The sequence below is a fragment of the Nanorana parkeri genome, unplaced genomic scaffold (genome assembly GCF_000935625.1).
Source record: "Nanorana parkeri isolate BGI_ZX_2015 unplaced genomic scaffold, ASM93562v1 scaffold1293, whole genome shotgun sequence".
In the NCBI taxonomy this organism is placed as follows: Eukaryota; Metazoa; Chordata; class Amphibia; order Anura; family Dicroglossidae; genus Nanorana; species Nanorana parkeri.
The window spans coordinates 77,937-102,842 of record NW_017307561.1 but is presented as its reverse complement, the minus strand read 5'-3'; the positions used below and the strand labels follow the sequence as shown (position 1 = coordinate 102,842).

General features: G+C 40.3%; 1 protein-coding gene across 1 annotated transcript in view; it reads left to right on the top strand.

Moving 5' to 3' along the window:
* The window catches only part of LOC108797545 (ADAMTS-like protein 2), a 35,903-nt gene that overhangs the window by 4,651 nt on the left and 6,346 nt on the right, over positions 1 to 24,906 (top strand). The window contains exons 2-13 of the mRNA XM_018569157.1: positions 1,707 to 1,831; positions 4,859 to 4,934; positions 7,289 to 7,391; positions 8,029 to 8,174; positions 9,397 to 9,514; positions 13,698 to 13,778; positions 15,805 to 15,980; positions 17,533 to 17,809; positions 19,670 to 19,913; positions 21,671 to 21,762; positions 22,598 to 22,724; positions 23,797 to 24,010. Coding sequence (XP_018424659.1) covers positions 1,707 to 1,831; positions 4,859 to 4,934; positions 7,289 to 7,391; positions 8,029 to 8,174; positions 9,397 to 9,514; positions 13,698 to 13,778; positions 15,805 to 15,980; positions 17,533 to 17,809; positions 19,670 to 19,913; positions 21,671 to 21,762; positions 22,598 to 22,724; positions 23,797 to 24,010 — 1,779 coding nt within the window. The remainder of the gene's footprint in view (positions 1 to 1,706; positions 1,832 to 4,858; positions 4,935 to 7,288; positions 7,392 to 8,028; positions 8,175 to 9,396; positions 9,515 to 13,697; positions 13,779 to 15,804; positions 15,981 to 17,532; positions 17,810 to 19,669; positions 19,914 to 21,670; positions 21,763 to 22,597; positions 22,725 to 23,796; positions 24,011 to 24,906) is intronic.

Genomic DNA, 24,906 nt, shown 5'->3' with positions numbered 1-24,906 from the left:
TGCCCCTCCAGCAGTGAAGGGGTGGAACATCTTAACTGCTGGCGTCCCTTTTAAGTAGGAGATCAAACGCTTTAGCTAGAAGAGAGGTTTACAGCTTCTAACACCACCAGGCCTGGGGGTAGTGGAGAAGAAAGAAGGGGGAAGACAAATGACCTGCACTCAAGCAGAATTTCTCCTTACCTCTGTGGGATCAAGCTGGAGTTTCTGGGACTTTGTATTTCCTCTGTTGTTACACCCTGTGCATCTGTATTTTCAATTCCTTGCATGTCTCGTGGATGTAGTGCTCCGCTCCTCTATGTACCATTATTAGAAAGAAATAAAGGGAGACCGCTTCAGCTGACACTTCAAATAGTCATTGAAGTCTAATTCCACCTTTCTGACCACGTTTCATCTGACTCCTATATTTAGGGGGGGTACATGAGACATGGTCATATTCACCGTCCCCCCACCCCAAAATGCCCCACTTACTTAAATTACAGGGTTCTACTCCCCGCAGCACCTTTTAAAATCTTTTTTTGGCTCAGCAGTACAAGGCTCCCCGGGATCTGTAGAAGTTCCACCGGCCACCGCGGCAGAGGGACTCCTAGACGTCAATGGTGCACAAGTGCTGTGACATCACCACATTGTACTGCAATGGTCACTTCCTCCAGCCCCATAACCGGAGGTCCGTTCCACTACAGACCTGGGCCTGGGAGAATAGTGTGCAGGAGCATGTGCATTGCGGCCACCGGTTCTCATAGCACCGTCCATCTTTTGGTATTAATATTGTTTGTATGAAAAGTCCAGGAACTTCTGCAGAGAGACTACTGTTTTCCCAGAGAGTACAGGGGTCCTACTCTTCAACTGTTGGCAGAGGACTGACTTTTCTACTCTTACAGTCACAACGTGCATATTATAGCAAGAGTTCTGCTGGGCACATGGCACTCATAGCACTGTCTGCCTTTCGGAAATATCATTGGTTGTATGAAAAGCCCAGTAACTTCTGCAGAGAGACTCCTGCTTTCCCAGTCTGTACAGGGGTCCCACGCTGCAACTGTTGGCAGATGACTGACTTTTTCGGCTCTTGTTGCTTTCAAAAGAAAATTAGCTGTTAGACACTGAACCTCTTTTGTTTGGAATTAATATAGTTCATTTAAATAAAAAATTCAAGTGGGCTTTAAGGGGGGTGGGGGGGTGGGGGGCAGGGACATTGAGGACAGGGACTGACGTGAATGTACAGTATATAAAGTGTTGCGTAAATTGTTGGTGTTATATAAATGTCTGTAATAATAATAACATGATCATGTCAGTTTGGGTTGCTTCAAGTTGCTGTGAGTTGTTTTCACATTCACGTCATCTTGTATAGGCAGCACAGTGCTTAGTACATCTGGTTAGCACCTAGCAGCACTGAGGTCACTGGTTTGAATCCAGGTATGGCCAGAACACTACCTGCATGGAGTTTGCTTGTATGGATTTCTTCCCACATTCCAAAAACATGCTGGTAAGTATATTGGCTTCTGTCTAATTTGGTCATAGTATGCAGACTTATGAGATAGGGACCTTAGATGGTAAGCTCCTTGAGAACAGGGACTGATGTGATTGAACAATATTTAAATGTATGGCGCTGTATAATACCTGTAATACATAAATACATTGAATAAAAGTGGTTGTACATAAGCCTTTATTCTGGTGATGTGCTGTTTGCTGACGCTCTTTGGTCTTGTCAGGACAGCAGTGAGGTGTGGGATGAAGATGTGACTGAGTGGTGGGGTGAATGGAGCTCCTGGTCTACCTGTTCTCGAACCTGCGGAGGAGGAGTGATGTCTCGCGAAAGACATTGCTTACGCCAGAGGTAAGTGTTTTAGGGTCTGCATTGTGAATCTTTATACCCTATACCAAGGGTAGCTAAACTGCAACAGCTGTTGTGCAACTACAAGTCCCATGAGGCATTTCAAGACTTTGACAGCCACAGTCATGACTCCCGGAGGCAGAAGCGGGATGGGATTTGTAGTTTCACTACAACTGGAGGGCTGTAGTTTCCCTGCCTCTGTCCTCTACTTTGACATTTACAGACCTCCAATACGGCAATGAGGTAGTGTTGGTAGTTGGGTCATCTCAGCACAGTCTCGGTCATGGTCATGTCTGCTGTCCAGCTGAATTGTTTTATTTCCAGTAGAGCATTGAGATGTTCTGTTTAAACTGATCCACCTGAACCCCTAGGGGTTAAATAATTCCTGCGTTTACATAGACTGGATTATATAGAGTATTTTTATCTTTTTTAAGTCTGATATACTGTCACTAGTACCATGTTAAAGGCAATACATAAGGGTATATTTATAAAGCAATGGATGTGACCACCGGTGTATCTTCCTGGTGCATGTGTTTTAAATTACAGTGATTGAATCCCCTTGCAGTTAAAGTTTCGTAAATGTGACATTCACTGGTTAATAAATGTGCCCCATAGACTTTTTTGCAAGATCAACAGGAACTTTCTCTACTTGCTTAAAACATTCTTAAGGTGCCCATACACTGCTTGATTCTCGTACGAGAATCGCTGGAAATCCTGCGATCGTACGAGAATCGAGCAGTGTGAATGAAGACGTGCAACCGTTTCTACTGTACGGTTGCACGTCTTTTGTCTAAGGAGCACGCTAGAAAACCAGCCGAAAATCGTACAATTTTCGGCTGGTTTGAACGGTGCTCGGGAGACAAATGCCGAACGGGCCGGTGTGCGCACGCGCACACTGCCCGTTTAGCATTGCGGTCATCGGAAGCCCTCCCCTCAGGGACTTGCGATGATCGAGAGTACGATCTGCCTGTCCAAGATGGGCAGATCGTACGTTTTTTTAATCACTTTACAACCATCGCAAGACTAAGGTCTTGCGATGGTTGTACAGTGTATGGCCACTTTAAGCCTGAAAAATGAAAACAAATGCAGGCACCACATATATAGACTGCTAAGCTGCAACATATTAAAGCAAATTATCGTGAACGAATCCTGAATAATTGGCACCACATCCCTGGTTATATCAAGTAGAAAAAATGTATAGGTATGGGGCTTTTAAGGTACCAAGTGACAAATCCAAGAGATTACACCATCATTAATATCAAACAGTCTTTATTATACAAAGGTTAAAAGACATAAAAACATAGTCAATATGTACATGCTTTCATTATCATGATCTATATATAATACCTTCAAGAAACTACTCCAGAATGATATTTCTAAGACATAACAGACAATAGGAGTACCTGTTGATCTTGCAGTGTCCATGTCACTTCCTGTGAGTTGAATTGAAATCACATGGTTATCTGCCTTCTGTAAACTACCAGACCCCCCATGTAATGGATGAAGAGAGGAAAACATTTTTAAAGTCTAGCCTGGGGGAACCATTAAGCAATAGCCTGTAAAAAGAAAACTAAAGCAGAAATCCTGTCTAAGGACTATTAAGCTCTTATTAGTTGCTAAACTACTCAAACCCTTCAACGCTTCCATCTCTATGACATGAAGGCTAATCATTCTGTACTCCCAAGATAAGAACTAGGAGGGCTAATTACTCTCATTGAGATAACACAGGAAGTGACATGACACAGGACAGAGCTGACATGATCAGCAGGTTTTTGTTTGCACTTAATAATCAAATGTAATGAAATGTTTTGGCTTTATGTAATAGATAGAAAAAAAAGAAGCAAATAAGAGAAGTCTGTTGTTGGGGTTTACAAACACTTTGAATGTTAGTTTTTGGGTTTAGATATGCTTTATAGAAGAAGTCTCGCCTAACTCCCACAGTATAGGTTGCTTTTTATCCCATGCTTCAGTATGATGTAGAAAATGAGATACAGTCTTTGACAGCTGACTCCTCTTCATTCCAGACCATGCTCTGCTCTGGAGATAGCCTCTTGATTGACAGTTTTTATCTCACTGTCCTTGCACTTTCCAGACACAAAACAAGGCTCTTGTTCCAGTTGTAGTGCCTGTGCTGATTCCTGTGAGAGAGTGCCCCCCTCTCTCTGCATTCTTATGACCTCACTTGTGTCTGCAAAGTGCAGAGACAGTGAAATAAGAGATGTTTCAATCAAGAGACCATTGCAGAGCTTGGCCTGGAATGAAGAGGAGTGAGATGTCAAAGTCTGTATCTCAGTTTCTGCTGCACACAGAAGCATGGGATAACATGCACCATACCCTGTGGGAGTTAGGTGACTGAGCGGTAAAAAATAATACAAAGTGACCTTCTGTAACAAGGGAGGTTCCGTAAGTCCTGATCAAATACAGAGCTCCTTCAAGTGATTACTCTACAAGTTTCTATATGTAACATAATAAAAACCATTAAAGAACAAGCGCCTAAAATGTAATCGTCACACCAAAATTACTTTAGGATAAATACCCCAATTATAACCCAAAATCTGTGCTAACTATAAAAACATTCGGACAGATAAACAAAGATTGGTGGTTTTTGAGGAAAGCAAATTGTTGCACGTGACGTATTATTTTGGCGCATTGCATGTTAAAATATTATGTTGCAGCTCATATAGTTTATTTGGCACATAGTGGAAAGTGCAACTGTCTTGTGCCTCTTGGCACAGTACTGCCAACCTCTATTGCGCCAAGTATTGACAAACTCATTTTCGGAACCATTATTTATTTGTTGTAGATTGTGCAAATAGTGGCACTTCGATTTATTTATTTTTCTCCAATTGGTACGTTAGCCGCAGCTTTCTTTTTCAACCCTTAAATTCAACTGTCATATGGCGCATGCAAAACAAAAAGCAGGTTTGCATGTGTCAAATATTTGGCGCACCAACAAAATTTAATCTGGCCCACTATGTGCTCCTTTTAAACAAAATGGCCACCTTGATTTTAGTGTCTTATCTCTTACAGGCTCCAAACAGTTCTGGGAAATGATAACACTGTATGCAGAGGACAGTCTAAGCAATACCAGCTGTGTCAGAAACAGGTAGCTATCATTTACACACTTTTTACACATGGAAAGTTATATTGCGGTACGCTGAGTGAGGGATGACAGGCTACCTGTGATAACGTTTTCAGTAGGGATGCACCAAAATGGATTTTTGAGACCGATACCAAAAATAAAAAATGCGTCAGGCCGAAACCGAAACTGGTGTTTTTTTTCCAACTTTAAAAAAAAAATGTAAATTTATTTTTAAGCTATTTTATTTTCATTTTTATTTATTTTGCTGCAGCAATCTAAGGACTGAATGGATAGAAATATAAATCCTTTGGAAGGTAAAATCAATTTGCCTAGACTTCTGTTTTAACAGTGTGAGAAGATGGGAGGAAGTCACGCTATGGCTGGCCTTACTGCTGGTAGCATATGGATGGAGGAATCTGAATTGCCAGCTATTGTGTATTGTCAGCTGCGACACCCACAGCTGTCTGAATACCTGAATAGTCACTACATCTGGATGGGATGCTATCACTATTTGGCCGATAATTTTCCATCCAGCTCAGTCAATTTTAAATCAACATTTGTTGAGCTGGGTGGTGGTCGTTAGAAGGACACCAACAGTCCGAATTTTGACCAATTCAGTAGGAATCAACCAAAATTTGAGCCATATATGGCTTGTCTAAGACCAGTCATCATCGTTATTTGCATTGAATTATGAAATTAGACAACCAGCCTGTCACCCCCAGTGAATAGAAGTGTACCACATGTTCTGTTTGATCAGCCTCAGCACCGAAGACTGTCTACATCAATGCACCTGGATCACCAACCAGCCAAGAATAGGACACCAAAACCACGAGCTGAGGATTGCCTGGCTCAAACATGTCCCGGACACAGCATTTGGGAAGAGAGTTTTATATTTTTTAGTAGAGTTTTAATTTTATGGCATATTAATAATAATAATAATAATATATGGTAAATGTGTTTTATGACCTGTTCAGCCGACACAAAAACCTATACATAGCTCAGTATGCATTCCTTTTCAACCTAAGCACAATCTTTTATATGTTTCATATATTCTGTAATAATATAAGTTATTGGTTAAAAAGAAATAAGAATTACATCAATATAACATAGATACATGACACATACCTACAAATATGTAAGTAAATAAATGAATAGACATTGTTTATTGCTTTCTTAATAAGCAACTAGCGTAATTGTTTCCTTTTAAAGGACAGTACAATAAATACGCTCATTTAATGGGACTAGTTACTCTTGATGCTTAGTACATAAATCTACAAAACCGGCATACAATCCTATCATTATCCACACATTGCCCTGAAATTACGCTCAAGTTAAACATGTAATTACCCACATATAATCCTGTCTAACTCATATATCAGTGTGGACAGCAAATACCCATGGCTAGCTCACTCACAGCCAGAAGGTTTGGTACAGGATATGAATGGATTTTAAAGGGGGGCAATCTACCACTTCAATAATTTGGTTGTTTCCTTGACTAAAGCTTGTTTGCAATAGTTCAAACTGAGAAGGGTTCCTTCAGTTTAAAAAGAAACTCAATGTTTGTAGCTTCAGATTCATCCATATAATGAAAGAGTTATCTTTCCTTCCCATCCTGCTATAGATCACACAACCTGGTGGGCTAAAGGGTATCATTTTGCCAATATGGAAACACTGCAAGGCCAAGTTCCACCTGCAAGTGGCACTGCTGGTAAAATATGAAATGTTAGGTGCTGTTACTGGTAATGTGGAGGGACTTCAAAGTAGGGGAAGCACACATTTCTAGCAGTTCTCAAAAATAAAGGAGTTAATTAAGCTTATTTGAGGATACATGGCAGTGAAAAAAATAAGCTTTGCATGTAACCTCATTTCTTTACAGTCACTCAAGGTCCCTGAGAATTTTTCACGTTATTATATTATACAGGACTGATATAGAGCCAACAGTAATAAAAATAAAGAGAGACAGTACAGTTGCAAGACAATTCAAGACAAGAATGTTACGTGAGCCATGATCTTGAGTGCGTTCAATCTAAAAATGTTTCTTATTAACATAACTAAAACACATGTATGGTGTCAATGCTGCGCCTACAAGAGAGTTGTAGCTGAGACACTACATAAATGCATAAGCGTCCAAGGCGGCCATTCCTCCCGTCTACCCCTCGGCCCAGCCATGACTACACACAATTATATATTATATTACAACATGATTTTAGCAGCTGGCTGAAGGTATGTAATTGTTGTATATATGGTGAAATATACTGTGCATTATCAGGTGAAAGTATATATCATGATAGAAAGTAACATTAACAGTGTCAGTCTGTATCTATGTTAGAAAATCTAATCATGCAATTAATACATTGTTTTTTTCTCTCTGGCCATAGCTTTGTCCTTCTGGTTCTGCAAGCTTTAAACAGTATCAGTGTTCAGCTTTTAATGCTAAGGCATTTGGGAAAATGTATCATCACTGGGTACCTCTATATCCAGGTCAGTTACTGTGATGTAATTTCAGGATATACGAAATGATTTTATTATGCCCTGTACCTTTAAAAAAATAAATAAATAAATTGTAAGATGGCTTTATGCATCTGGTCAGGTCCAACAAAATAAATTGTGTTATCACTATGTGAATGACTTAATGTGATTGTTTAATCACAGCTTTAAAGGGTCTATCAGCCAAACGTGATATTTTATGTTTGGTTGGTGTCTGGTGGGCAGTGTCATCTCCATGCTCCTTAGCTCTCCTGGGGAACTCAGCAGTAAGTTGCTGACTCAACCTAAAGTTTTTGGTATTCCCATTCCTCCCATTGTATTCTCCATGTTATTAATTAAATAAAAAAACAAATCAGAAGGTGAGTGGGCCCCCTTGCAATGGCTGTGGTCGGTGCTCAAGCATGAGAACTAAAGTACAGAGATTTTAGTAACGTAGTAGGTAAGATTGAATAAAAACAAAGGCCCATCCAGTTAAACCTATGTTTGTATGGGTGTTTGTGATTTTGTGTCTGCATTTATATGGCTCTAACACGGCCCATATTTTTTTTGCCACCAGAACCCAAAGAGATATTAGAAATTGCTGCTCGTCTAAACAGATGTCTGTTTTGTGTTTCTCATTTGTGTTTCTCAGATGATTACACAAGTATTTCTAGCAAGCCCTGTGACCTTCAGTGCACCAGCACCACCAGGGAGCGTCAGCTCTTAGTACCAGCCCACGATGGGACCAGCTGCAGAGACAGGACGTTTCAGGGAGTTTGTATCAACGGCAAATGTGAGGTACCGCTGAGGCTGTGGACACCATCAATATGTTCTATTATTGGGGAATTCCTTACTTTGTAGTACTTTCTTTTAAAATGCAGGAACTTTATGTCTTCACTACACCTGTAAACATTCTGGGGTGTAATTTCCTCACACTTATGTCTCCAGTGCAAGACAATAAAGGCCTATCTGTATAATGTAAATGGTTAGCTACAAATATAATTCTCAGACCTTCAGAATCGTGAATGTTATAGTTTCATCAGAATGGTGTCTTATTGTCCAGGGTCCCTGTTCTAAGACACTATCTCCTATGGTGACCATCATTGAACAGATATGAGATTAATTTTCATGAGAGATGCAAGATCTACTGAAAAAAAGTCACTTTCCCAATGTGTCTGGATGCACTGTAACATTTATTCCTACTGAGCTTTCCAAGAATTAAAGTCACACAAGTATATGTAGTACAGTTATATTTAAAAAGGAAATCTTATTGTTTGTAGTTCTTTGCAAGATATCTGCCTGTACATGGCTGGCCAAATGTGGTAAACATTGTGTAACTTTTATCTCAGTTCAAGGTGTTATCCCATGTGATTTGTCATGTTTCTTGTAGAACTTTAACACAATTTATTTTCTTAAGGGAAATTTGTTTTGCTCTAGAGAACAGCTCACCATGCAATCAAACATTGCCATAATTATGTTTCTCTAAATGCAGTAAGGAAACACGAGTAGTTAGTTATAGCATGCAACAAGAGTTCTCTGACTTAGACCATCAACAATTTGAAGGTGTCTCTGTGGCTACATGCAGTATTAGCTTATTGATTTTTGTGATTTTCCAAGGTAGACGTTCTTCAAAAGAGAGACGACTTGTCCTGCGTAATCCCAAAGTGTAGAGCAGTTTCCTATTAATATAAGGGTCCAAAGGACATGAGAGATACTTGTTTACTAAGGAAGGCATTGTTTTGTGCTTTCACAGTCTTTGTTTATCTCTCTCTCTAATGTTTCTGTATATTGTTCCATTCCAGCCATTTTTGGTTAGAGTGGGGAGGGTTGGAACATCTGCCGATGTTTTGGGGGACAGAAACAGCCATGAAAACCCTCCAGAGGTTCTTAATAAAACACTTTTGGTTAGATTTCACCTTTAACACTGCTAGTTATGATTGATTTAATTGTACTATTATTGTCTTAATGCATCTACTAACTCAGTAAATATCACAGTTCCCATGTACTTCTTTATCTACAGCCAGTAGGATGTGATGGGAAGCTGTATTCAGCCAGATCCTTGGACAGATGTGGCGTTTGCGGTGGGGATGGAAGTACATGTTACAGGGTCTCAGGAAGCTTTAGAAAATGTGTATTGGGTAAGTTGAATAACAACGGAAAATGTATTATGTGATAGGCACGTAGGCATGATGCAATTGGCTGGATGTGAGCTGCGATTGCTGACCTCTTTCTGAAAATGTTAGATATGGGGCTATCATGTTGACCCTCTGATTTTACACTTTCTGAGCCACAGACCAAAAACATACATGCAGATCAGGAGTTCTGACGTCGCTTGCTGTATACTAAATCCAGGTCAGTGTCTCAGACAGTATTGAAACCAATGTAGGAGAATGAAGTCCAGGCAACTCACATTGTAAAAGGGAGATCAGAAATGACAGACCCACATTTCTGTCATGGCAGGTTTTTCTTTATACATCTCTCTCTCTCAAACACAAGAGAACAGCGTACCACACAACAAAGATCTTCCCTTCCATGACAGAAATATCAAATACATAAAGTTATCAGTTCTATACTTGGGAATACTTGACATATCACAGCATCCTGACATATCCCCGGTCTGTCTATTTATAATGACCTTGTCAAAGTGGCAAGTATCAATGCCTTCACTCACTAAAATGCTCTTCTTTATCATTCATCATGTATAAATAGACAAATAAATGAAGAGAATATTTTATCTATTGACCCCTCCCTGGTCCCCAGGCTTTTCTAAAAATATGATAGTTGGACATTTCGTACAATATTCCTTAGTGGACATTTCTAGTTTGGATATTTTAAGTTTCAGACGTACTGCGTCTTAGAGATCCTGCCCACAGACTTTGAAGAATATTAATGTCTGGGGAGCTGGGTTGGCAGTATTTTTATGAACAGTCTGTAAACAACTGACAACTATCTGTATTTTCATGTACAGTCTGTAAAATGCAACATGATAAAATACAGTAGTGCAGACTGTTGAAAAGATAGCAGACCTCAAGAGAGGAATCTCAGCTTTCTGAGGTTTCTGTGATTATTATGACAATTGTTGCATTGAAGTTCCCTTGACCTAGAGGAGATTATTGCCTTATTTTAGTGCAAACATAGTCTTTACATAGGGCATTATTCTTGCTCAAATGCTAATGTTCACCTTTATTTGCAGTATTACTCTTGTACTCTCTCCTCATCTCGATAGCATAGGGGGTCATACTGTAGTCCATGGAGAGAATTGAGAACAACTGATAAGAGTACAGCATAGGCTGAGAGCACAGGAAGTTATTCGCTTACTAGTTTTTGAGCTTTGAAGGCGTGTGCTGGCATTATTGGGGCCTGTTCAAGATCCTTTGTAGGTGTACTTAAACCGTGGCAAGTAAATTGTAATTTACAGTCAATCCATGTTTAAAGGAAAACTTTACTTTACTTTACTTTACTACCTAGCATACTGCAAACACAAGGAGGTACAATGGTACTGGATATAGGGCACCACCTTATGAATACATAAAAAATACCCTTTGGTGTGGGCCAAACACACCTAGCTTTACATTTATTACAACTAGACATGTAAATGTAAGATTGTAGTCATTCTCGGGAGTGAGCTTGGAGAGGTGGCTACTTTACAACACACACAGGGACCATGGGGAACAAAAGTACACAAATAAGCTACATTTTTGTTAATAGTTAAGCATTTTTCAGGTTTAATTCCTGAGTTTAGTGTCACTTTAAATTATATTGCCAGGTCTAGATTAATGTAATGGTCACATGATAAAATATGATCACATGGAAATTTTATTTTTATAGAATTTGTTGCCACTGGTGTGACACAGATGACTAAGGAAGCTGCTTTGGGGGAACATTGGTCATTTGTTAGCTGAAAGTCATATGTAATCACGGCAATCATCCTTTGCTTTGTTCTCCATTATCCATTTTTAAATAAAGTAATTATAAAGTCTTAGCCCATTTTGGTAGAGTAGTCAACAGCCCTGTCAAGTTTTTTTGTCCATTTCAGGACATTTACCTTCACTTCCTGTACCATAAACACAGCATGAATTGAAAGGGAATCAAAGTGAGGGAAGCCCTCCTTTACCCCTTGTGACCGTAGCAAGTGCCTTCATTGGATGATTTCCTATGTATTCCTGTTCCAGTGATAACTTTGTTGGATTTTGGCCTTCCTTCATTTAGAGAGAGTAAATATCCCCAGCAGAGACACAGACTGGACTAAAAACTTGACAAAGATTCTTTCTTCTCACCACTCTATCTGAAACTATAAGAAAAGTTTTGGCTTCAGATATACTTTTAAACTGCTCACTTGCACTTAACATTTTTCACTTGAAGTCTCTAAAGTTTTTTTAAAGATGTGTGTTGTAAAATATTGGGCATTTCCTTATCCTTTTGGGTATTGGCAACACATGGCTGAATGGAGGAATGTTTTACATGAAAACACTTCTTAAATACAATCCCAGACACCATGTAAAAGTCTGATGGTTTTAACAAGCTCTTTGACCCCCTGTGCAGGTTATGTACAGAAGCTTATTGCTCAAGCTCCTTAGTTAATTTTGCTTAGTCACTTGGCTCCAATGAAAAACACTTATTGATGATTGTGTAAATGATGTGTGGAAATCCCAAGTGTGGTCCAAGATCATAAAAACATTGCAGACACCATGTTATGGATCTCTTTGTTCCTACATGAAGAATCAGAGCCTCAGAAGATCATCCGATATGCACATCAATGTTCAGAGCATGTTGTATGACCTCACCTTTGGCAGTGTAGCTTTAAAACTTCCAGCTTTGTGACTGTCTGATATGTGCAATTAGTGTCTTTTGGATGTCTTTTGCAACCTGTTTTTCTCAACTGTTGGCTATTAAGTAGTGAAATGAAAAAAAAATATTTTGTTTGTCCAGTATATTAAATTTGTTTTGTTTTATTGAAAGGTTGAAGTATTGATTTCTTAACCAGAAAACATTGTATACAGGAAAGGTGATCACAAAAAGAGAAGTTCGTGTACAAAGAACGTCAACACAGCTTATCACATTTACAGGGTTATAAGTAATATCCATAGGGTTAAATGGTATTCCAGGGCAACCTCAGCGTGGAACTAGGGGTGGACAGGGAGACGCCGAGTCTCATGAGCCCCGGAGTATCTGAGCAATAGGTAGGGAGTGGGCCCATTTATGTATCTATAACTATTAAGTCCAAAGGTAGGGAGAGGGACTGGGGTGGGAGGCAAGTGCACGAGTATAAAGAGTTCACAGAAGTGCTGCAACCAACTAATCGATTAATCAATAATAATCGAAAAACTATATTTATTTTTTTCCAATTTTATCTATGAAAGATTCAATCATAATTATCAAGTCTTATGACACTGCTTACCCACCACAACACTGGTAACAGGTTTTATAGCTGACATTCCTGACGCTGCCTTATTGTTTTCTGGTGCCAGTGGTTGAAAGGTTGAAAAGCCTCATGTCACCCAGGCCTGTGCTTAGCCATCGTGCAGCTAGTCACACCTTCATGATGACACCCCTTGTGTCATGTGGTTACTTTAGTAAAAACTAATGCTAGAATATGATGCAGTTTTGTTGGCAGGATGCTATATGCTTCTCAGAAGTTGAAAAAGCTCAGCTGCTGCTCAACTGTTCAACTGTTTGAATGTCTTTATGTCTCCTAAACTATAAAAAGCCTTCCAACCCCTCTCGATGTCCCCCAGTACTCCCTTCATTATATACAGTAATTCTCTTGCTGAATATAGCCACACATTTCCAGTGCTGGACAGAAGATGGAATCTATATAAGAAAAATGTAAACAATGGGGTTCATTTACTGAAGTCAAATAGGCTGTTCACTTTGCAAGGAAATTTGCACTTTGCAGGGGAAGTTTCCCCTTACCTTAGTGAATGTGATGAAAGTTCACTTTGCCAGTAATACCCAAAAATCACATCCAAGGAAACTAAAAGGTAACAGTAGTTTTGCTTGCATGTGACTGGATGATAAAAGTCAGCAGAGCTTCAACTCAAACACTAAGCCAAGGTAATAAAGCGCAAATTCTTTTGTAAAGCGAATAGCCTATATGCCTTCAGTAAATCAACTCATACATTTTGATGCTTGGTGCTACACTATCTTTCTCCATGTATACCCAACTTAGCTCTAAATACACATTTTATGCAGTATTTTATGTCAAATGCTATATAATGACAGGATGTATTTTTTATTTACAGTCCCAATTTGAGTTGCATTTTTAAACAATTTTGTAATACTACATCACCGCCATCTATTACATTTTTGCTACCTTTTCAGGTTATGCACTTATCACAACAATCCCAGCTGGTGCTTTTGACATCTTGATCACAGAGAAAAGAAACACAGAAAACATTCTAGGTGAGAAAGTATGGTTGGTAGTTATAGATATGCTTTGTTAATTCTAATCTCTTTTTTACAGATCTATTTCTGTTAGCTTGTGGAGTGCATTAGGCAATGCATGAATATAAACTTAAAAAATATCTAAAGCTGCATAAATGGGAGAGAGTGTGGAATGGTTAAAGCGTGGGGCCCATTGGGGAGATTTTCCATCACTTTCTATCTTGTAGACACAACAGAAAATTATAGTAAATCTCCAAAATGAGTGAATTGCTTCCTTAGTCTGGCATTAAACCTTTTTTCATTCATGAGACTCTTTAAAATATGCAAAATCTTAAGACATGTCATGTACCTGATGGAGACCAAGTGATGTGGGGGCTTCCCTAGCACCTCCTCTCCAGCAACCCCTGGAATTGAGACAGGATGTGAGGGAACTTGGAGAAGCACAAGTGTCTGTAGATGGTTCAGATTCAACAGGGCCATAGACAAACAGAAGGTCAGACACAGCCATGCAGCGCAGGTACACAGGGGGTAAGCCAAAAGCAAAGACGTGAAGCAAGCCAAGGTCAAACACAGCTGAAGAGTAGAGGTACAAAGCAGCAACCAGAAAGCATAGTCAGGATACAAAGCTGAAGTCAGGAATGAGGGATTCAAAATATCACAGAGTCAAAACAAGCTGGGTCAAGTCACAGGAGAAACACACAGGTCAGGTCACAGGAAGTAGAAGCTGATGACCACTCAGCAATATCCCTTGCTGATGCTTGGGTTTAAATAGGAAGTGCATGCCTAATTATGCTCCTGTAGATGCGCATTTCATCCCAGGTGCAAATGTATTAGCCAACATAGACCTTCAATGTGAATAACGCCTATTCGCATTTCTCCGGTCGTAGGTGTGTGCTTGGCTGTGATCCTTGAGCATTACTATGGACATGATTTCCCTGACAGCTTATCCATTGACCATGCGCACGTGCAGGGCTTTGAGCAAAGCCATGCACTCGATTTTCCTGACAAACCCCAGTCTAAAATGTAAGAAAACGTGAGCAGGCCCCTACCCTTATCCTAGATAGGGGTCTGGTATGGATTTGAAGGGTGGACATGAACATGGAGTTCCCCCTTTTACTTCAGAAGCCCCCCTTTCACATCATGAGCCCCCTTCATATTTGGAGCTCCCTCTTACATCAGAGTCCCTAGTTCCTCCTTCACATCAGAGTCCTCAGCCCCCCTTCACATCAGAGTCCTACCTTATAATCTTAATCACAGTGCTGCTGCCTCAGTATGGTAGAGGTCGGGAGGCAGAGCAGGTCTGCATGGAGGAGGCCTTCGGTCTTGCTTCTGAATGCTGGGGAGGTCATGGATAACGTCTGTCCTGGAGTGTCATGACTCCCACAGGCGGAGGCATGTTGGAATTTGTAGTTAAAGCAGAGCTGGAGGGCCAAAGTTGTCCAAACCTTCTGTAAGAGAGACCACTGCTTCCCCACAGAGAACAAGGGTCCTACTTTGTAGCATGCTGGCCGGGGACAGGCTTTTCTACTGAGGCTGTGAGACAACAAACTGATTTGTAACATATTTTGCTTTGCTAGACCAGGAATCTGATTTAAACTGAATGTTCAGTTGGGCTTTGAGGGCCAGTTGACACCAATTGCGGTGGTGCAGGAGGGGGCAGTGCATTGAAGGCAATGGCACCGTAGCCACGCCTCCTGCCAGCAGTGCGATTGGACGTGTAGCAAAACATTCCCTGCGTTCCAGTCTACTGCGAACGCAAAAAAATAGGGCATGCAGCATTTTTTTGTGTTTGCAGTGGACCAGAACGCAGGCAGTGTTTTGCCACGCGTCTGATCGCACTGTGGGCAGGGTGTGTGGCATTGACTTCAATGCACCGCCACGCCCCCTCCTGCCCCAGAACGAAGGGGGAAGTTTAGTGTGCGATTGCTATGCGTTCCAGCAGCTGCTGCTCTGGAACGCACCGCAATTGGTGTGAACTGGCCCTCACTCTACCGCATTAGATACTTTATTGTTACTTTTTTCCTATTTTGTTTTTTCCTTTCAGCTCTGGCAGACTCTGCTGGGAATTTTTACATCAATGGAAATATGATGATGGACAACCCTCAGAATTTCCGTGTTGCTGGGACACTGGTCAAATATAGGCGGCCATCAAATGTACAGAGCGAGGGACTGGAATATCTGACTACTCCTGGGCCCACCAACCAGTCCCTCAGCGTCATGGTGTGTGTGTGAGACCCCAGCCCTTCTGTTTACCTTCAGCCTGAGACCTAATTTTTTTCCATAAACTTGCCCCATGCTATTCAAATTCAGTAAATTGATATTTTGGGTGCACCCGTGCCCAAACTATGGACATTAACCTATTTACATATTTTTGACACGCAGTAAACAAATCTTTAAAACAAGCAATCACTGACCTGTTTAGTTGTTTGTAATGTGAAGTTCTTCATTCTCAGATACCATCAGAGATCACAACAAATGTTCTAAAGTCAGTTTCCATTCCAGCACCTTAGAAACATCTGCCGGTTGTGTACATTAGAGGTCTGGTGACCTGCCAAGATCTGCCCTCATGAAAACAGCTTAGATTTATAATGCCTGTGTTGTGAACTTTCAAAATATTTTCTCTACAATATTTATAGATATAGAGGCGAATATTATTATTATACAGGATTTATATAGCGCCAACAGTTTGTGCAGCAAAAGGGAGGGACAAGTGACAATGGCTTGTTTTACTGTACTTATGCTATTTTTTCAAAATATGTAAATACATAAATGTGTGTGTTCGGGGCATAGGTTCACTTTAGAGTGTATTTCCACTTTTGTAGCCAAATTGGGATAACACCTATTTTATATTTGTCATAGCTTCTCATTTACATAGCAAAAATACTTACTGCTATACAAACTACTATGTACATACTAATTACATATTACTTGTTTTCTCATATAACTAGTTTTCTCTAAACTGAATTTTTATCTGGAATGCAAGGGGTCTGCACTGTGCTGGCAGATTTCATTATCAATTGTAAACTAGAGTTGAACAGTTTGTCCTAACAAAGGGTTCAAAATCTAGCAGCATTGTATGTTAATGAGATGAAGCTCATTGTGTCCCTAGTGTTTTATGGGGACAACCAGAGATTCCTGTCACTTTGAAATTGTTCGGGACAGCTTGCAGTCTGTCCAAAGGCCTGCTCCACAGAGATATCTTAAAGTTAAGAAATATTTAAAAAAGGAAGTTTTTTTAGGTATGCTGTGAATAGGAACACATAACAAGCATGTAGCTAGCGGGGTTTTCTCAAATTTGATTGCAAAGTGGAAATGGACTTTAAATGTGATGATTACCTGCCATTTTTCTGTATCTGATAAGTAAATTGGGGCTTTGTTTTCTATATATTGGGTGTCCAGCTCCAGCCAATAATATCATGTCAGCTTTGGATGGAGTTTATTAGGTGTCTTATTGCTGTCTGTGCTTTCTTACTTGTTGTTCTCTGATGCCTTATCACATTCCCACCTTGAAAAACAGTACGACAATGAAGCATGAAGTAGAAGAAAATCTGCCCAATGGGGACACATACAGCAATAATAAGTGGCAGAAGTTCTAAACCCTCCCACTCTATTGAAGACTGAAAAATAATTTGGGTTGGTGGTAGGCTTTCTAGTGCTGTTTTGAATCTGTGCCTTGCATTTATGGAAGATCTTTCCTATTACTTTACAATTTATTAAAACATTACAGGTAATTTTAACACACAGCTTATTTAGTGTCTTCTTCTGTTTTCAGTACTATAACTTTAATGGAAAGATTCCCCACATAACCTATGAATACACAGTACCTCGTCTGCCAGAAGCACCTCTGCCTCTACACTCTGAACCAGTACAACAGGCTCCTCTTCCTCCAAGCAATGTACAAAGTGCGACCCAGAGAGGGTCTGATAGAAGCTTGCCTGATACACCCGACACATGGAACTGGGAAAATGCTCAAGAGTCAGAAGGCTCATTTATACCTCAGGAACGGGCAAGTAAAGAACAAAGCATAGTAGAAGAAGACCAAACAGAAGGTAAACTTTATCATCTGTGATTATCATTTCTAATCTCCACGGTTTTATATATATGACATTCTGTGGACACGTTTGTTATGTTATGATTCATGATTTTGTCCGTCTCTTACTACACATGCATACAGTGTGTAACCCACATCACCTCTCCTGGCAACAGTAGATTTTCTAAACCTGTAGCAGTCATTTCTATTAATACATGACTTTTAGAGTTCATAGACCAGAAGCCGACCTAGGACGTTCTTCTAGTTGAAAATCCCTCTAGCAGCTTCAGTGAATGTCTCCCAGCTGTGTCCTTGTAACATACCCATACTACCTCAACTGGCTGCTTACACTCCAGAACAACAGCTGGACTTTTATCATGGGCTATTTGTAGTCATCTTGGTGCTGACCTTGACTGACCAGCATTGTATATTGTACTATGACATGGAAATTTAAATGCTTTTCACTGGACCAACATGACAGCCAGGGATCGAATATTTCAGAGTAAGAGGCCAGCTCTCTCCTTATGGGATTCTTTTACATCTAAATGTTTGATCCTGTTTAACTATCCGTAACCTGATTGATTTATCATCATTATTATTATATTATATCAATATGTCCAGTTGCATCATTTTCTTAATTGAAGTTTGTTAAAAAAGTATGGGACATTATACTAATTCTGAAGAAACAATAATTAAAATAGATGGTACTGGTAATGAAAACTGGCCACCATTAGGTTGGGATCTCCTACTATTACATCTCTTACACTAAACAACAAAGTAGTGAGAGTGTATTATTTTGGAGCTTTCCAGGAAGTGCCATCTGATGGTTTCTAGTAATAGTATAATGCACTCACATTTCACGCTGGCAGTATGTAGTAGCATTGACAGCTGGACTTCTAAAGATACCATACGAATATAGTCTGTGTCTTGTGCTGGGATTGTTATTCTATTTCACCAAGTGCCTCTCGCACCCCATTAATTTCACTGGTGATGACATCTGAGCAAGAGTAATGAATACAAAAATAACAAAACACGCTAAGGGTAGTTGTAGTGGAAAGGCACAATAAAATAATAGTATAATAAAATATAATATACTTTAATTTAATAATAAATATATATATAAAAAAACATATGACATGCTAAAGGGGTTTGCCTGTGCATTTTAAACTCTTGACAACATTGTGACTACGCTCCTGACTGCTTACTAGTAAAGTGGGCATTTGCCATGTGACACAAACCTGCATGCCTAACACTAAGAATGGACAGGCAGAGCGCCTTGGTAGGATAATTGGGGTGACAATTTGGCATGTTTATCTGAAAAAATCCAAAAACACCTAAAATTCTTGTCAATGCCAGTTTTAAAAAGTGTGCAGGTATCCAGGGGGTACCAAAACCGATTTAAACTAATGAATTAGTTTTCTTATTTCTAAGCCTGCCCATATACATTATAGGGGTCAGGATTTCAGGCACAATTTATACAAATGTACAAGTATTGTAGAGTGCAGAGCAATGTGTGCTCCACCAACTCAATTAGTGGAGCAGGCAGATGTTGCTGACACTCTTGGTGTGAGCAACATCAATTGGCACCGATTTGGCTGAGAGCTGCTGGCCAGTGGAACTACCTACCACCAAGACATAAGTTTCCTGAACCAGCTGAGTGCCTCATGTCCATCTGCTGCTTAACACATGTATCTTAATGTTTACACAGACCCTGCAAGACTTACAATACACATTGAGGTGCATATGTTTTATTAAAGGTTTATCTGACAAGTTCTTAGAAGTCTTTAGGTGAATGATTCACTCTTGCTCCAGATGTATTCAATCTAGTGTGTCAGATGTTGTGTAAATGTGTCAATACCATTCGTTTTCCCTGTTACAGGCCTCCAGCCCAGCACAGACACTCCTCAGGGATTACTGCAGAGTGAATTATGGAGGTTGTGTGATCAGCAGAGTCACTCTGCACTCTGCCAATCTCTCTTTGGTGGCAGTCCTGGGGGTCTGACCCTGGCAGAGTCCACACAGGAATCAGAACAATTCAGGGACAGTCTACTGCTGCCAGCTGTTTATGAACATCTTGGATCCATTCCCAGGACACAGCCGTTACAAGCACCCGGCTTCAGCAGGTATGCAGCTGTGAACAGTGTAATTGGATGCAAGCTGGCGCTCTTCGTTTTTTCCCCTCAGCAATGTCGCCAATGTTACATGTCTTATTTTCTATTGTTTTAATCCAGAATTCTATAATCTTGTAGAGCTCCAGTAAGCACTAGTTGCATGTAAAAGAGTGTTAATATATATTCTGAAAAGCTGGAGCCCTTTCGGTAAAAAATATGTTGTCCTCTTATCTCTGACTGCCAGAAATTGTAATATTTTTCTTTGCTGTGTGCACTCACCTTAGCATGTCATAGTTAAAACTGATAATAAATAACTCATAATCAATGACCTAATCAATGACCTAAAAAAACAACTTCCAACCAAACTTTTTTTTGGATAGCATGTTGACGGTTTAGAACAAAAGAAGCAACCTCAGCTCTCCAGCTGTGGAGAAATTACAAATCCCATGAGGCATTGCAAGACTCTGGCAGCCACAGCCATGATTCCCAGAGGCAGAGGCATGATGGTATTTATAGTATCACCATAGCTAGAATGCCAAGGTTGCTTACTCCTGGGTTAGAACATCTGTCATTGACATTTTTTATTTTTGCTTGCTCTTCCTGTAGCTATTAGAGACATTTTCCTGCTACCAACCTGGTCACTGAAGCAGGAAGTGAGTATATCTATCAAGGGTGCACATAGTAGTAAGGATTTTCATGTAGAATAGGGAAGGGTAAGAACCTATGACGGGTTTTTATTTGTAGTACCTGTTGAAGAGATTCCTTACACACTGTGTGGTCACCCGGACAGAAAGTAAGGTGAGATTCTCCCAACAGGAACACAGAAGACAATAAAAACTGGGCAGGGTATAACCCTTTCCCTCTCTAACCAAAAAATAAATATGATTCGGCTGGAGTTGGGCTTTAGAGGAAGCTTTCTCTGCTTTGAACTTACATGAGCTATATGTATTAGTGGTGTAGTAGAGGGCCTGTAGACACACAAATAGTTTACTGGTTGCTGCAAACCTCCTGTCTGCTGAGTACTCCAAACCTCCCAGTATCGGTTTTAAAAGATCTTCCATTACAAGGGAAGTAGCTAAACCTGTAAAGTTAAGTCGCCATTTTACAGAACTTCAGGCAAGACCTTTTCCATTTGTTTTGGATAGTTTCACTGAGTAGAATAGAGCTTGATTCTCCTTGTGGGTGTTTGCCCCATGCATAGGGTGGCTAGAGCAACAGGCTAGGTGCATGGATGGGGTGCTAATCCCAGAACTGGGTGACCGCCCTGTTGATATTCAAGGTGAATGGTGACAGATCAAGCTAGCAGTGTTGGCTCTCTGTTCAAGGTACCTACCTGTGATAAGTGGGCTGTTGGTGCCCAGGAAACTGTACAATTGACAGCTATTACTTGTATTGCTGTCAATGAAATTCTGCATACTGGACAAATCTTGCTTGACTGCCAGTTTAAGTATTGTTCTGAATGGCTGCTGTCTCGGTCCTCTTACGTGCCTCCAAAATCTTTGCTTTGCACCTCCGCTTCACATGTAAAGGAAAAAGAAGGGGTGTTTTTCCCCAGCTAATCAGAAACCAGTGTGAACAATGAACAGATATAAATCTCACTTACCTTTGTAAAACTTGCTCTTGTTGGTCAGGGTGGGCGTGTGCAGCATACATAGGGTGGTGAAAGTAACACATTCCACCACCTTCCAAATGCTGTGTCTGCAGGCAGCACATTCACAGAATGATCTGATTCAGTGTTCTTGACTTGCTTTGTTTTTTTTTTTTTACAGTGATTTAACATCAAGCCAGGACATCAGCAGGGCTGACATGTATCGCTGGAAGATCTCCGCCTATTCGCCTTGCAGCTCAACCTGCAGCTCAGGTAATGTAGAACCAGTCTAAAAGGGACTTGTTTGTGGTATTGTACATGTTTTAATTATTATATACTATTGTTAGAAGTAAAAAAATATGTGCAATAAAAAAGTTTTCTTACGTTGTTGTCAGATAAATAATAAATATTAAATATGTATACTTTATTTTTTTCAATGCAGCCAGCAGGTGGAGTTTCAGCTTCATTTTCACATTTTCCAGTAGCTCAAGCTGATACTTAATACACAGAACAGTGACTCAATGAATGGCTATGTCTGAGACTTTAATGAGGGACATCATGATTGAAGGAAGTATTTTAGCTATTCTCTCTCATTTGCTAACTCAAACCCAATTCATTTCAAAGCCACTTTAGTTTACCTTTAGACAAATTCAGACTTTTTCAACATCGGGTACTGCCAGAAGGGGGTCCTTTCTTGACCTTAGTAAAACAATGTCCTGTCTAATGACATGTTTTACAAAGGCCATGTTCAAGGTGGTACACAAGTATAGATGGTATATTACAAACGCATTCTCAGGCATTGCGTGCTCGCGCAGGTTTACTCCGGGTACTCCGGTTTCCTCCCTTCCTTCAAAAGACATGCTAGAAGGTTAAATGGTTCTCTCTAAATTGGCCCTGTATGTATGTGAGGTAGGGACATTAGATTGTAAGCTCCTCGAGGGTAGGGACTAATGTGAATGTGCCATATATAAAGCGCTGCGTGAACTGTCAGCGCTATGTAAATACCAATAACAAATAACTAAATAATTGTGCTTCCTCAAAATCATAAATAATAAATAATAGCCAGTTGCTTTCATGGGTGTACAGTAATGTGATGATCATTCTACAGGAATTAGCTCTGCCTATGCCTTGTGCATCCGCTATGATGGCAGAGAAGTAGACGAGTCATACTGTGATCCATTGACAAGGCCGGAGCCCACTCAGGAATTTTGCTCAGGAAGAGAATGCATGCCCAGGTGAGAAATACACAAATACACAAAGACAGGTAACATTTTGTGGGAAATAGATTGCAGAAAAATCAGTACATTTGTGTACTTAAAAAAAAAAGAAAGAAAGAAAGTTTCAACGGCTATTAAATTCACTTTATTTTCGGTTTGATGAAATCCAGTGCAGACACGTTTCCTATATTTTTTTCTGTGATTGTATGATTCTAGGCTCTGGTGCCTAACCTGCAGCCTCAGCAGCCAGTAGTGGGAGCATTGATGTATACCTTGTGGCTGCATTCCTGCTTCTTTGGTTACTGACTTTAATTTGTATTTGACTTCACTTGCTCACTGCCTGTCCTGATCTTTGTCCTGTGTCTGTTTCTGAATCTGCCTATCAACATTCTACCACACTCTGGTTCTAATCCCAGGTCAGTTGTCATCTGCACAGGTGTGCCCGTGGGCCACAACCTCATACACCCCCAGTGAAGTCCACCACCCCTAATGAGTTGCTCTGGTAAAGATTTGGTGGCGTGTACAATTCTGCTCCTCGACTCTTTCAAGGTCTTACACCTTCTCCAAACATGCTTATAGAAAAGAGGGTCCACTATCCATTATTGGCCATGACAGCCTGCCTCTTCAAATCACTTTTCTTAATCTGCTTTTGTAAAGCTTCTCTGATGTTGATTACGTTAGAGTTTTGAAGCCAGAAATTTTTCAGGCTATGGTCCCCATGCTGTATATAAAGCAAAAAAGTTCTTTCTGCAGAGAAAATTCCCTAGCAGCACTTCAGGGCCTACATTTTATGAATGGCACCTAAAATGTAGGCCATGTTGTGGAGTAATACTGCCGTGTCCAGTGAAGAATGGATAGCTCTATCCACTTTCCACTATAAATAGGGACTGTTGTTGTTGCAGAGCAGAGAGGCAGTGCATTGCAGTATCTCAGGGCATTTACTGTGGTACACTACAAGAGGTACATATACACTACTTGTCTGATTTACACAGGTTAATAAACCCTTCTTGCTAATTTTAGTTTGAGTTGGCCTTAAGAATATGCTGTATGATTTGATCTTTAGTCTCTCATTTGTGTGCTTTCTTTGGAGATGGGAGTCCAGTGGATGGAGCGAGTGTTCAAGGAGCTGTGGGCAAGGAATACAAGTGCGCTCTGTTCGGTGCTGGAAAATGTTGGCACCAGGACTGGACAGTTCTGTATATGATGAGCAGTGTGAGGGTGCCCAGCTCCCTAGACCGCCTCAGAGAAAGGTCTGCAAGAACAAACCGTGTGGACCACAATGGGAAACGTTAGAGTGGACAGAGGTATGCTTAAAATTACTATTGTACATTCTAAAAAACTGTACATTAGCTTTTGTCTGTGACAGTTTCTAGGGAAGAGATTGCATTTTCTACCCCCTTGCGAGTGGGTAACTTCAGCTTTGGAGCCCAGGGGCAGAAGGTTCATAGTCCATATCTGAAAAGGGATTGTTAAAAAAAAAAAATGCTTACTTGCTCTATTTATCAGTTGACTACTGGAAATGATCTCTTCTGATTTACTGCATATTGATGCATCTGTCTGAGCCAACTTCATTCTGGCTGACCACAAAGGAGAATCCCATCTCATTTAGTACACAGCACAGCAGTGGCTAGCCACCCAGCACCTATGGACTTTGGAGCTATCCATTTTGATTGCTTGATTGCAAGTTGTTAGTGTTCTATTACAGTAGCCACCAGTGTGAAAAGGTATCTGTAGAAGAGCCACGGGGTGGATTATAGGTCTCCCATTTTTAGCTGTATAATTGAGCTCTAATCACCAGTGGCAAGCAGCTGTAAATAACAAACGTAATATGTTGCCACCCATGTTGAGGTGTAAAAAGGAGTGCTTTATTGGCCTCCCACCTCTTGCCGAATTTTAAAGGGATATAAATAGTCCATTATAAGCCTTCCCCCTCTGGCCAAATGCATACGGGGTGTACTGTGTATAGGGGTACATTATAGGCCATGTACAGCTGATGGAGAACTCAATCTAAATTTTGCTATAGGGTCCTGTAGTATTTAGTTACACCCCTGCATCATAACCTACAAAAACAGCCAGTTATTGTCATATCTGCTAACAAAAAGTCATTTTGTAGTATATGGCCACTTGTACAATGAAGTATTAAAATAAAACAATACTGCTATCTGTTTGTTTTGTTTTTTTTTTGGGGGGGGGGGGGGGG